Here is a 13988-nt window from a genome sequence, read left to right as displayed (position 1 = left end):
TAAAAGTAGTGAAGCTTTACTAATTTTGAGTGACTAATAATTTTTGAGTAAAAATGCTGGTTGTAGTTTCCAAGATACAGTCTTGGGTCAAAATGTGAAATTCGGGGAATTATTGAGAGAATGGGTTTTAAAAAGAAATCTCTCTCAGAGCTACCAGATCCACTGTATAACACTTTCTGTACATTACAATAGGCCTACGGTCACTTTTCAAGTTCTTTCTAGAAAAAGCTTTATTGCATAAATATGCATAAACCAATACAGCCTATATGGGCAATAACACTTTATAATATACATTGAAAATATCAACTAACCAACACTTTTGCCATTTGTTTTCCAGTTCATCTTATTAAAGTATTTAAGATTTCACATTTAATCTCTGAGGCAGATAATAATTATAACAAACAAACAAAAAAAAGTATAGCTACCAGTGCAATGCTCTACTCACCAAAAATCAACAGAGGACAAGATTATCTGGCTCAGTAATCCCATAATCACTTATAATAAACACTTAATTATTTTGTTTGTTAGAAAATGTAAGTAGTCCATTGTTTTGAATAAATTATCTTCAGGACACTCATCGGTGAACTGGATGCACACAAAGAGTTACAAGCGAAATTATGACAGAGTTTAATGATTTGTAGTTATAGGGTCACAGTGACACCTGGTGGTCAACTCCAGGACTGCATGGGTGCGTTTACTGATCATTCACGCAAAGCCCGTGAGCATTAAACACAACGACATAAACACATACATATAAGATAATGGACAAAAAATATTGCTAGTGTTTTACCCTTTCCTTTAAAGCATATTTAGGTGGTTATTACTGAGTAATAGACACAGTCATAAATATAAAAGCGTTAACATATTACACAAGTGAGCGTCGTATACACTTCATTGTTGCAGATGTGGAAAATAACTGACAATAATTTCAGCCAATCAGAGTTGCTGCTTTCTTTACACGAGCGACGTTTGACCAATTGCGAACGAGTATTTGTTGTAACCATGTTAGATAGATCCTGATGTGAGTATATATACGTGGACAAATACATAATCGAGGAATGTGCTGCAGACTTCAGAAGCCATTTTGAGATGATGTCCCAGTTGAGAAAGCCTATGAAGATGCTGAAATCAACGAACATGGTTACATTTCTGTCTGTTTCTCCCTCCGTCTCCTCTATTTCACCATGGCAGCTGTCAACCGACGGGACATTAGCAAAGCGGGGTATCAAGCCGTGCTCACAGAGTTAAAACGTCATTGATATGAAAGAGGAGAGTGTCTGTTTACTGTCTCTGTCGAGACATGTAACACCGTGAGTTTTTTCCAGTCTGAAATCTTCCTGCATCTCTCACAACCCAACGTCTCCTTGAGTGATTGTGTTAATTCACTCTTGTACCGGAGAGAGGGAAGGCAGATCCGTTTTCCAATGGCTTCTGTGAGCCTTGTTTCCAGTCCCCCAGCCCCTGTCCTTGACAAAAACATGACAGACTCTGAGCTTGCAGGGGATGAAAGGTCGAGTAACTATCTTATGCAATTCTTAATACGCTCATCTGTGCGTTTCAGTGCTGTGGGTCTACATGCTTGTGTGACTGTGTTTCTTTTTTAACCATGAGTTGCAGGGTAACAGACATTTCCACGGTTTCCCCCCTCAAAAATCTTTGCATGCCTTTTTGGTGCAGTCGAATTACGTTGTCCAAATAGTGTAGTTTTCCCATTACCGCGTCGATAAGACTCATGATCATTTCCATGCAATGTAGCAGACCTCATCGTTTGTGTTGTTGTGCTACTGGGATGGATTCATGGCTTCATTGTTGCCATCTGCAGGAGGCTATGCAAATGACCATGATGTAAATGCCACGCCCATCCTTGCTCTGTACTGTCCCCAGTGGTCACCTGGTGGTACTGCTGTAGGGTTCATGCAGGGTTGTGACTGTGTCTGCTGGGTTGTAGGCCACGTCTGTGTCCTTGTAATTGGTTTACAGTCCTGAGAGGGCTTTCAGTCATTGTGAACAGAGGAGAACCAGCAGCTTATTGGTTTCAAACCAAAGATTATACTTAAATAATTTCACTTTGTGAAATTAAAGCTTGTGTAGCATCAACTGATTATGATTTGCCAGTCAGGGTTTTCCACTTTGAATTCTGACTTTCACATTTTTTCTTAAATATGTGCAGGGCTTAACCGCTGTGATGGGTTTTTTTGTTGTTACTTGAGTTAAAACTATGCATTTATGCATAATTTGTGTCTATATTATAACAACACTTAGAAAGTAGCCAAAACAAAAGAAGAAACCAATCGGATTAAATCAATACTCACTTGCAATTTTGCAAATAATAAAAGGTCCCATTTATAACAAGCCTATTTTTGCAGAGTGAAAACACTCTCTTATCAGAGTGTTATGGTATCTTCTCCAGGGTTTAACATTAATGTTTACTTTCAGTGGCTCAATCAAGCAGCTGGATCAGAAAAAAAGTAAATTTTAAACAAAAGCTTTTCTTTCCTGCACAAATTGTGAATTAGTAGATAACAAATTTTCACAAAGACTAAAGTTAGTTCTTATGACTAATCTGTATGTGTAAGTCACCACATAAGTGAGAAGAGAGCACAATAGGTTACTTAGTCACATCCGTCATCAGCTCTATGTTTAATTGTTAGTGGATTTCTAGATTTACTGGCCTGACATGCATATTGGTTGCCCAGCCCTGTCAGCAGACTGGATGGGAAAGTGTGTTTCTGTGTCTTCGGTGAGGGTGTCTTATAGTAATAGGGAAAATCCTGCACTTTACCTGTTTTACCTCTTCCGTTGCTTAAAGGTCAGAAAATAGGTTAAAAAGATGTGGACTGAAGAGAAACTGTAAGTGTGATGGTTGGTTGTGGTTGTATTCAACCTTGTTGTCTTACTGTAGTTGGTCTGTTGTAGTCTCTTTTCTATAAACGTAGAAAATATTTTGAGGATGACTATATGCATCATTAACACAAATGTCAGGTAGCGATATACCAGGACAGATATACAGTTTCATTTTATTGATGCAGTGACATTATTAGTTCTACTTACCGGCCTTTATTGATTACCGTATTGATTCCTGATTAATCTTCTCTGTGGAAAATAAACTTGGCCTACAAAGGTTTCTGCACAGGTTTTCTGCATCAGTGCAACCACTTTATTGTAATCTTTATTATCTCTCACTTAGAAAATGTTTCTAGCTTCCACTTTTAGCAGTGTAGTCAAGAGGTCTTTCTTTTTTGTTTAGCAAAACGCATCTGTGGGATGCTGGTGTTGATAAAAGGAGCTGATAAACTTGAAGACACATAATGAAGGCGTCCATGATTCCCATCCCTAGTTTTATGTCCGTTTGTCTTAGCATCACTACAGACAGTAGTATAAAGTTTCACTTTGGATATTGAGGGTAGTGTTGCCTCACTGACCTACATCTGAAGTGTCGTTATCATAGTCGGGTTATTTGTTGAAAGGTGCAGCTTTTTGATGTTGATTTGTGCTGATATGATTGTTGGACCTTCTATGTTTCCTCCTTACACCTTATCATCCAATAGAGGTGTAAAACCGTAAAGACAGAAATACTCAGTGTTAGTTAGTTGCTCATGGGAAGGGATCTCAAATCGGCTAAAACTTGTGAAAATTGTCGCTTTCTTAAAGCAAACCTGGCCAAGAATTTCCTGAATGGTACCAAATTTCATGTCAGTCTTGCTCCAATATCCCTGCATAAGTATAACACAATATAATGTGAAAGTACTCATTTGTCATCAGTCAAAACTCATCAGGAGACATGACAGACACATTAAATATTCCAAAGAGAGCACAAAGGTTTCCAAAATTAGGGTTATGGCAGCTGAATTTCAATGAGTAATGCTAAGATGACAATACATCTTTAAGTTTCTGTGACTGTTTTAAACATGTACCTTTTAACACTGTTGAGCCCCACATATTCACAAAGAATGTGATTTCTTCTGCCTCAAAAACATTAATCTTATGTGAATAGGATATAAAAAGTCATATTTCACAGCTCCATATTGTGCTACTTATACAATAATATATTTACATTATTTGTGGTCCTTTTCTAGTTTATTGAGCTCATGAAGCTTTGATTTGTGTTTTGAGCCTAATTCACACTCATATAATCACACTCACCTAACACTTCAAAGTCCTTAAGCAAAGAAACTATTGTGTTACAGAAAGTTTCCTTGATTTAACTCAACCTGAAGGGGAATTTAAAGCGTTTCATTAAATAATAATTACTCCCATAAAGTAAAAACTACCAGCCATGAAGTACAGCATGTTTTTTTGAAAAAGAAAATCACAGGGGGGAACAAAGTGGAAGTGCTTTGTAAAGGAAATGAATCATGGATTATTTGTCGTACAGTGAAATGTAGTAATAATATATGATCAGAGAGGGACGTACTGATATTTTTCCTGTTTTAGAGAGGACGGGGAACTAGAAGATGGAGAAATAGACGACGAAGGTATTGGAATCGAAGAGGAAATCAAAGAGGCTACAGACGTTAATGAAGATAAGGAGAAAGAGAAAGAAAAGGAAAAAGAGAAAGTTAAAGAGAAAGAAGAAAAGACACACAGGCACTCCAGGAAAAGATACAAAAAGACCAGAGAAAAGAGGAGGTCAAAAAGGAGGAGACGAGACAGACAGAAGGTACGCCAGTGATAATATTAGAATATTTTATCACATAATGCATGCATAATGTGAGGTACTTACTAGATACTGGATTAATGAATTTCCTCGTCTCCTCAGCATCACTCCCCCTCCAGCAGCTCCAGCTCAGACAGCTATGACTCCGATTATGATCGGCCAGAAAGACCCAAAAACAGGAAAAGTCAAGGGTCCAGCCGTGACTCTGATGGCCAGTCTTGTCAGGTGAGGCAGCAGATATTTAATGAATGAGTGGTAAAAGATGTGTTCAGAACCTTCACTTAAGTAAAAGCAAGTAAAAAATACAAATAAAAGCCCTGCATTTAAAATCTAAAAGTGTATAAATTAACTTTTCATGAGTTCAGAAAAACCGGCCTTTTTTCAGTTTGGTGAAAGTAAATTTTCCAGTAAATTCACTGAAGTAAACCACCTGGTTATTCTGTCTTTGGTTCAATAGCATGGACGGGACTCAAAGGGAGGCCACGGCAACTCACACAAGTCCCCACCGCATAAAAGCAGCGATTTCGACAAATACAGTGACTACAGTGATGACAAGTATGACTATGATGAAGAGGAGGATGATTATGACGATGAAATGTCAGAGTATTCACAGTCAAAAGACTCAACCTGCTCAAATCTGGGAAGGGGACGGCACTCTAAAGACCAGATGAAGAGAGGAAACATGAGGGGGATGAAACAACAATGTAAGAATGCATTTTAATAACATACATTCAAACAAGTTTTTATTCCAAATAGCACATTATCTCTGTAAATGTAACATGACTGCTTTAAAAATGTCATCTCTAGTCGGACAGAGGGGAAGAGGCAGAGGGAGCGGAATGGGAAGAGGACGAGGGATGCTCAACAAAAACAAGAAGCTGAAAGGCAAACCCTGGGGAGGACGTGGACGAGGTCGAGGAGGGGACCAGGGCATGGATGACATGGCAAATGTAAAGATGTTTGTAAAATTTAACAAAAACCTTTCAATAAATGAAATTAAAATTACAACTAGTCTTAAATAGACTTACAAAACTGAACTAAAAACCAAAGAAAGTTATAGAGAGAATTTCTTTTTTTTTTTTCTCATCCTGGTCCGTTTATTTGAAATATAAGCCTTTGGTTTATGGTCATGACACAAACACACTGACTGATAACGGTTTTGCTTTATTAGACTCTTCTGGCTTTTTAATCAGGGCCTTTACAAAGATCCTTTATTAAAAAATGCTTAAACATAAAAAATAAAAGCAGAAATAGCAAACTTTGAAAACTAATTACAACTAACTACTTTTTACACAGGATGGAAAAAATTCTTCCGGTTTCCAGAAGAAACGTCCTATTATGAGCAAGGAGTTTATTAATCAACACACAGTCGAACACAATGGGAGATACATCTGCAAGTATTTTCTAGAGGGCCGATGCATCAAGGTGGAGTGACATTTATATTCTTGAAATCATTGTGAGCTTGTCTACTCTCAGGATTACTTAACTATCTGAACTGTCTTTGTCTTTTTACAGGGAGAACAGTGTAAGTTTGAACATGAGCTTGTGGTGCCTGATAAGAAAAAGGAGCTTTGTAAATTCTACCTCCAAGGATACTGCAGTAAAGGAGATAACTGCATTTACATGCACAATATCCTTTTCTGTATACCAGTGTTTCTCGTTTTTCTTTTTTTAATAAATGAGTCAAATCACAGGTCATATTTAAAACAACATTAACTGAAATCTGTTTGTATTTTTAATTAAGCCTTAACCTGTGATTGCACATGAATATCCATGCAAGTTCTTTCATACCGGAGCTAAATGTTATCAAGGGGACAACTGCAAATTCTCCCATGAAGCTTTGACTGATGTGACTAAAGAGTTGCTTGATAAGGTAAGAGGAGCTGTTATTATTAAGGTACACATTACACATACCATTACTTAGTTACTTATTAAGTACATGTTAGTGGCATATTGGTTTATATTGTTCACAAGTAGTTTTGTGCTTGATACTTGTTATGGTCATCCCCTTAGAACTTGTTATCCCCTTAGAATGGCCAACATATTCTTCATTAAATAAACTTAATTTAGAGATATTTAGACAGTAATAACACATGTAGTGATGCCTTTTGTTTAATAATAGATTGCATTTGGTGAGTGCTATTATGGGAGAATATTAAGCTAATATCACTGTCCGGCCAATACACATGTTAACATTGTGATTTATGTACAAGTATTTCCTCAGCCTCCCTACTTACTATCATTAAGCAGTAATTAGGAGCCAGTTATTGAAGGAAAAACTGATTCATAATGGCTTCGTAGGTGTAAGAAAGCCAGTAAGTGCTTTGTAACACTGTAATTTAGCCAAATAAATGCCAGATACGGTGCTATTATGTATGTTAATGAGAGGCTATTAACACTTAAAACTGTTTTTGTGACTTCCAAATTATATTTTGTCAACATTTAACCTTTCCTCAGTGATTTATCACCATTTATATAAATAGTATTATCCTCTGCATTTTGCATTTTTCAGTGAAAATCAGGTATTTTGCTGCATTTTATTTACCAACCATGTAGATTTTCATATAAACTCAGAGTAAATTTAAGTTAAGGTTATTATATTGAAACAGAAAACTGAAGCAAAAGTGAGTTTTTCAGCAATATGTATCATTATTTGGGTGTAAAAGCAAATGTTTATAATCACTTTCATTAGTCAAATTACATGGGTGTTGCTGATGAATCAATGTTGCAAAAGATGATGGTGTAACTATTCACATTCACTACAAACCTCTGCATGTCCAAATGGGTCAAATCTGATGCTTCTGAAAAGCTGGGAAACTGCATTTTATGTGAATTATTTGAATATATTGATAGGTTTGATAGATTGGTGATTTATAAGCTATTAAACATTTTAGATCAGTAGATGCTTTTGGTCGGCTGTTTAGGTCTTTGAGGGTTAATTGACTAATAAGAATAATTTCTAATGTTTATGTGGTAACACACTTCAGCTATTATTTTTGTTCCTTCTGACATGTAGATAATAAACACTGAAGAGGAAAATGCCCGTGAAGATGAGTTAGAGCTGGAGGACTTGAGAAAACAGGGCATTGCGCCACTTCCGAAGCCTCCACCTGGGGTTGGGTTATTACCGACTCCAGGTCAGAGCAGTCCTACAGATGGAGGCTCCGGTCAGGCAGGGAAGAAGATCCCATCATTGTTTGAGATAAAGGTCCAACCAACTGTAGACCTGGCACAGAAAATTGGTCTGAGGTAAGGCCTCTATATATGTGCCAAGTTTGAAGTAAATTGAAACAAAATTGGTGTTTTTATAGATATGTGAAATTTCGCCCATTATAAGAAAATGGGAGAAGAAAAAAATTTTTTAATCCACCAAAAATGGGAAATTTGACCTGCTTTTCCCAAAATGTAATCACATCTATTCTGGGTCACTGTCAATCTATAATCCCAATTTGGTATGAATTCAACCAATAGTTTTGCTGTTACAGACATGTGAAATTTCACCTATTATATGTAAATGGGGGGAAAAAAGATTTAAAAAATCATAAAAAATTGAAACTTTGACCTTTTTTTTGCCAAAATGTAATGCCATCTATTCTGGGTCACTGGCAATCTATAAACCCAATTTGGTATGGATTTAACCAGTAGTTTTGCTGCTAGAGTGTTAGCAATCAAACAAAGAAACAAACCAAATCAAAAGCAATATCCCTTGCCTCCTCTTCGGGGGGCGGGGTAAAAATTCATGAATGCTTTCTTAACTAAATATACACTATATTTTTCAGTGGATCCAACTTCTCCCAGAATCAAGGTGATGGTACCACTCAGTTTAGTGGATCAGAGGACACACAGACCGGAGTGGCGGTGCCTTCAGGTGCCACCACTCCTGCTGTTCCTCCCCCTGGGTCACCTGGTGCAGTCGGTCACACCACAGGAGCAGCCATGCCGCAGAGTCCACAGGGACAACATCCACCACATGGGTTTCCAATGCAGCAACCTCTGCCTTCAGGTCAACCCTCAGCGTTCCATGGAAACCACTCAAATCTAAACCCTCAGATAAATATGCAGAGACCTCCGTTCCCTCCTGCGCCAGATCTACAGATGATACAAAGTCTCTTTCCTTTTCCATCTTTGGGTCAAAACCCAGTAGAGTTCTTCAGCAGTCTTCTCCGAAACCAGAGCATGGGTCAGCAAGGAGGTAAGCATTATTATGGTATTAGAGTCGAATTAATTGACTTATTTAAGTCAATTAATGAATAACTGACTTAAATGAAATCACTGTATTCAAGGATAATGCATAGTGAATGTGTCATTGATGTGACATGAACCTCAACAGGGTCACGAGGGCTCTTAAATGATCTTGTAGGGGGTTAGTTTGAAGTAATAATGACAGATTCAAATCAATAATCTGACACAAATTTTAAATTTACAACAGATTTTTTTTTTTTTTTAATTTCTATGAAATGACTCCCTTTAACATTGGGTGCTTTGTTCTCACTAGAACATTGAGACCCACTTAGTTTGACAGATTGAGGAACAAAAGAGCTCCACAGTCTGCTCTGTTGAGCCATTGGGACTACACATCTACTGTTAGATGGCAAAAGATGATATTCTTCAAATGAAATATGACATGGGCGGATATTTATATTTTTTTTGTATATGCAGTTTGAAAACCCAAACTTAAACTAAAGTTTTCAATCCACAAATTTTGAGCAGATACGAAGCAGTTTAAATCATGGTGCACTGATTTCATACCGCATAACACTATGTCTGTAGACTGGAAAGGCAATAACAGGATGTGTTTGTTTGCAGGAAATGTCTTTAATCTCCTTAGAAAATAAATGCCTGTTTGTACCTTGTAGCAATGTAAACTGCTTTCACTTACTTCATGGTCCCATATGGTCTAGTGGTTAGGATTCCTGGTTTTCACCCAGGCGGCTCGGGTTTGACTCCTGGTGTGGGAATAAGCTTTTCTTTGTGGCTCTGCCCAAGGGATCAATAAAGTTCCATATAAATAAATCAGTGTCAATACAGATGCCTAAATATTTATACTCTGTCCATTTAATATAGAACAAATTCTGATATTGTGTCTTTTTGGATGTCTTTGATTTGTAGTCGACCCTAGTCTGGCATTCCTACAGAACCTGCAACAGCAGATAGGTGCAGAGTCCCAAGTGCAGTCCTTGCCACCAGCTGTACAGAAGGCCATCTTTCTGCACCTGACCCAGCAGCAGCAACAGGAAACACATCTACAAGGAACTGAGCAGCAAAAAGCTGAGGGTCAGGATGATAACAGTACAGCCAGAGGTGGGTGTTCAATAAGAAGCTTTACAAAGTTAAGAAAGATTCAGTTGCACAAAAATACAGCACAGACTTTTTTTCAAAAATTTGCAACATTATATAAATATCTCCAAAACTGTACTGTGTATGTGGACACAAGTTAGGATTAGTGAGATTTTGATTGTAAAGTAAATTTCACAAATGATTTAAAAGTTTCTGGGCCTTGTTCGGACCTGGATTCACATGCAGCAGTTCTAATACAATGTACAAAAGCACTCAAGAGACATGCATTCTGCCACATATTGAAAAATCAAAAATCAGCATGTTTTAAAGGGAACTGAAAACTTTAAACAAGCCCAAAGATAGATCACAAGGTATTGTCCTGTGGTCAGGGAAGAGAACACAGATGATTGCTCAAAAGGCATGTTGAGACCCATTCTAATGCCAGGTGTGAACTTATGTCACATAAAAACACACCCTAAAGCCATGTCTGAATGGGGTCAAAGATAAAAAAAAATAACAGACATTGTATTTACACCTGTAAAATAAATCTTCATCAGACAGTTTCTGCAGATGTAGAAAATATTTCTGTTTAATTAGAAAAATGGTGCATGTTTAGAAAAGCAGTAATAGTGAAAATGTAGGCTACAACTTTTAGGATTTGTAGTAGAGATGAAGGCAATAGAAGAGGTTTGAAATCATAGATGTCAAAAGTCCTTGTCAGAACTTCACTGTCACAGTTTTACAGTTCTATATTTTATCTGTAAACAGTTGTTCATAAAAGTACTCTTGGTTTCACTCTTTTTTTTATCTAAGACAGATCTTTTTGGGTTTTTTTTTTTTTCAAAATAGAAAAAAAAGTCTTTTTCACACATGCACAAAGTTGAATTTCTTCATTAAAGCTGTAAAATGTTGTGGAATCTTTTTCTAGATGAAACTACAAACTGGTACTCGAGTGATGATGAGGATGGAAGCTGTGTTTCCTCCATCCTTAAATCTCTGAAGAAGCAGAGTGAGATGCAGCAGTCCCAGGCTAAGCCCCTGCAGCCCACTACTGTGTCCCCAGCACTGGGTGACCCTCGCCTCGTAAAGGACAGAGCCCCGCCCAGCGATCCACGAATAAAGATAGACCCACGTCAGCGAGCACCAGATATGAAGCGGGATCCAGATGGAGCCGGGGATCCACGGCTCTCCAGAGACCCCAGGAAGATGAGACCGATGGAACCGAGCTCCTATCGCCAGCAGGGTCACCTGGTCCCTCAGAAGCCCCCTACAGGAGATGATGATGACGAAGGAGAGAGGGAGCTCAGAGACAGAGCTGCACTCATCCCTCTGGAGGCCAGTCCCGGCGTGGTACTGCGAGACCCACGTTGTCAGTTGAAGCAGTTCAGCCACATCCGGGTGGACATTCTGCTCCAGAGGCCTGCCTTTGCCCAAACAGTGGTGTGGGCCCCTGAGGACCTCATCCCTTCTTTGGTTCCCAAACAAGAACACTCCATCAACTTGCCCCTCCCTCCCTTAATTGCTGATGCCCAGATGAACAGATCCAGTCTACCTGACCATCTCCCCATCAGCAGCCCCCCTCCCACTGACCCTCGACTGGCAGCTGCCCGACTCAAAGCTCGGGTGCCCTCTGGGTCTCTGGAGTCTAGATCCTCCACAGAGAGGCCTGTGGATCCACGCCAGCAAAAGTCTTTAGACCCCAGACTCAAGCGTACAGGAAGTCTGGATTCCAAGCTATTGGGGCAGAAGGAACCCCCCTCTAGCGGAGGAGTTGTGGACCCTAGACTACAGAAGACCAGCGCTATCACTGTACGGCCCAAAGCTGAGACTGAGAGGCTTCCTCCTTATGCTCCTCGTCTGGCCTCCTCTGGCGGAGGTCTGGAGAGTCCAACCACAATCCTCGGGGGCATCAGTCTGTACGATCCCCGTAATCAAACTGAGCAGAAGGACCAGACAGAGCCTCCTAAAAAGACAGGAATCCTCAAGCACTCCGTTAAGAGAGAACACACCCCACCACCATCACTATCACCAACTCAACGAAGTAGCTCTTTCGAGGAGCCAAGAAGCACAGAGGGTTCCTCAGAACAGCCTCCACCTTCCACAACACCTCCCCTGCCTCCCGCCTCACCAGTCAAACCACCAGCTGTTCATAACCTGCCCATCCAGGCACTGGCCGGGCTGATCCGACCCCAGTACACTGACCCGAGACAGGCTAAACTAGCAGGACAAGGAAGTACGGGGGCACAAGAAGAAACAGAGGAAAAGAAGGAGCAGGAGGAGACTGTGGAGGAGGAACCCAAGCAGGAGGACCCAGAGGAGGAGGCAGATGACAGGACACTGAAAGATGTGTTTAAGACTTTTGACCCCACTGCTTCTCCTTTTTGTCAGTGAACACAACAAACACAGAGCTACATATGATTTGTATATGAATGAGATGTGTTTATCTTTACAGTAGTCTATTTATTTGTGTATATAAACTCTGTTTATAAATTATTATGAATAGAACATCGGTCTCATGGGCCACACATTAGGCAGCATAGAGAAGATAATGGACCCAGTGATTAGGTCCTTTCAGCTTTATGATATTAATGCTGAAATGTGCATTTCATGTTTATGTCACAGTTGTGTTTTTTTCATTTGTGTTATGAACAATCACATTAGATTAAAAAAGCAAGTTAACTTGTACAGATTTCAGTAAGGATTGATCCAGTTACTAAACTCTGGGTTCATTCCAAACACTACACACTGTAGAATAGTCATTCATCAGGCAATGCAGTGAAGAATTCATTAAACTATGAATTCCCATAAGAACTTTTTGTATTTATATATTTATTTGAAGACATTTTTATATTGTGAGATCTTTTATGTTGAAGGTCATTTTTATAAGAGATTTGGGATTGGTTTTAATTATGTTTTTAGACCACACGCTAAAATGAATTAAAATTTACCTCTAAATTAATACAAAATTCCTTCAGCTACTGTTTATTCCACCTTTTCCCCAAAAATGACAAAAAACACATGATTATAGTTTTAGAGGAGTTACTTCTCCAGCTGCCTTTCTGAAATATTGGTTCTGATGATAAACATTCTTGTGCAATATAAAAGTTTTTACTGACCTGGAAGATTATGTTCTGGTATTTTGACATTTTTTAACCTTTTTAAATTGGGTTTTGTTGCCTATTTTTTTATTATTATAGAATTGTTTTTTATTTTTTCATTTGGTGTAAATGCTTTGTGGTTATGTTGCTGTTGATTTTCTAACATGCTAATGTAGCAGTAATGACAGTAAACAGAGTGGTGTAATATTGTTGATTTAATTGGTCCTTATGTTCTTTAAATGCTCAACACTGACAACCTTTCATACAAAACTCCAAGATGGGAAGTTGTACACTATATGTATATGTGTGTATGTATATTATATAAAGAGAAAGTATCTTGTCACATTGCAGGTAGAAGTGTTACAAAATGACCTTTATAACTAATGTTTTTAATGTTGAATTTTATGAGCTGACTTATAAAATGAGAATGTTTTTGGCCTAAAACAATGTAATCCTTGGAGGTTTGTGTTCATCCAGAGGTGTGTGTATTAAGGTACCCTTCTAAGCTACATATGTACTTTTTTATTGGTTTCATATTTCACATTGTAAATGCCTGTTTTTTTATCATATGTGTAGTGTTTTGAGTGTTCTCACAAATAATGCTTTATTTTTTTTCTGTCAATATGGTGGTTACTATAATCATGACATTTTAATGACACAAATACTCATCACTTTTCAGTGACTTTATTATGAAATATCTAAAATAAAGGATAAAACATCCACAATTTTACTTATGAAATAAACAAAAGGAAAATTATGTCTGTCCATTCTGGTGTGTGTGTGTGTGTGTGTGTGTGTGTGTGTGTATATATATATATATATATATATATATATATATATATATATATATATATATGTATATATATAAATATATAAATATATATATATATATATATATATATATATATATATATATATATATATATATATATGTATGTATGTATGATCGTCCATCC

The 13988-nt window shown here is 38.0% G+C and overlaps 1 protein-coding gene and 1 non-coding gene across 3 annotated transcripts; both read left to right on the top strand.

The window, feature by feature from the left end:
* Positions 1-1036: 1036 nt before the first annotated feature.
* On the top strand, positions 1037-13787 carry zc3h6 (zinc finger CCCH-type containing 6). 2 transcript variants are annotated; one of them, XM_030156006.1, is made up of 12 exons: positions 1037-1310; positions 4435-4660; positions 4760-4882; positions 5115-5361; positions 5465-5607; positions 5954-6082; positions 6173-6287; positions 6421-6530; positions 7674-7906; positions 8437-8849; positions 9767-9958; positions 10863-13787. In XM_030156006.1, exons 1-12 carry the CDS (start codon positions 1261-1263, stop codon positions 12323-12325), a joined length of 3444 nt encoding a protein of 1147 aa, XP_030011866.1. In that variant the 5' UTR covers positions 1037-1260; the 3' UTR covers positions 12326-13787. The 2 variants fall into 2 exon arrangements, with proteins under 2 accessions (XP_030011866.1, XP_030011865.1); XM_030156005.1 differs by having other exon boundaries at positions 1037-1510.
* trnae-uuc (transfer RNA glutamic acid (anticodon UUC)) lies at positions 9544-9615 on the top strand. The gene has a single exon. It is a non-coding gene; the product is annotated as a tRNA-Glu (tRNA).
* Positions 13788-13988: the final 201 nt, after the last annotated feature.

The sequence above is a fragment of the Sphaeramia orbicularis genome, chromosome 15, assembly GCF_902148855.1.
Source record: "Sphaeramia orbicularis chromosome 15, fSphaOr1.1, whole genome shotgun sequence".
In the NCBI taxonomy this organism is placed as follows: domain Eukaryota; kingdom Metazoa; phylum Chordata; class Actinopteri; order Kurtiformes; family Apogonidae; genus Sphaeramia; species Sphaeramia orbicularis.
The sequence above is the reverse complement of the archived record's forward strand: the minus strand, read 5'-3'. Positions and strand labels throughout refer to the sequence as shown.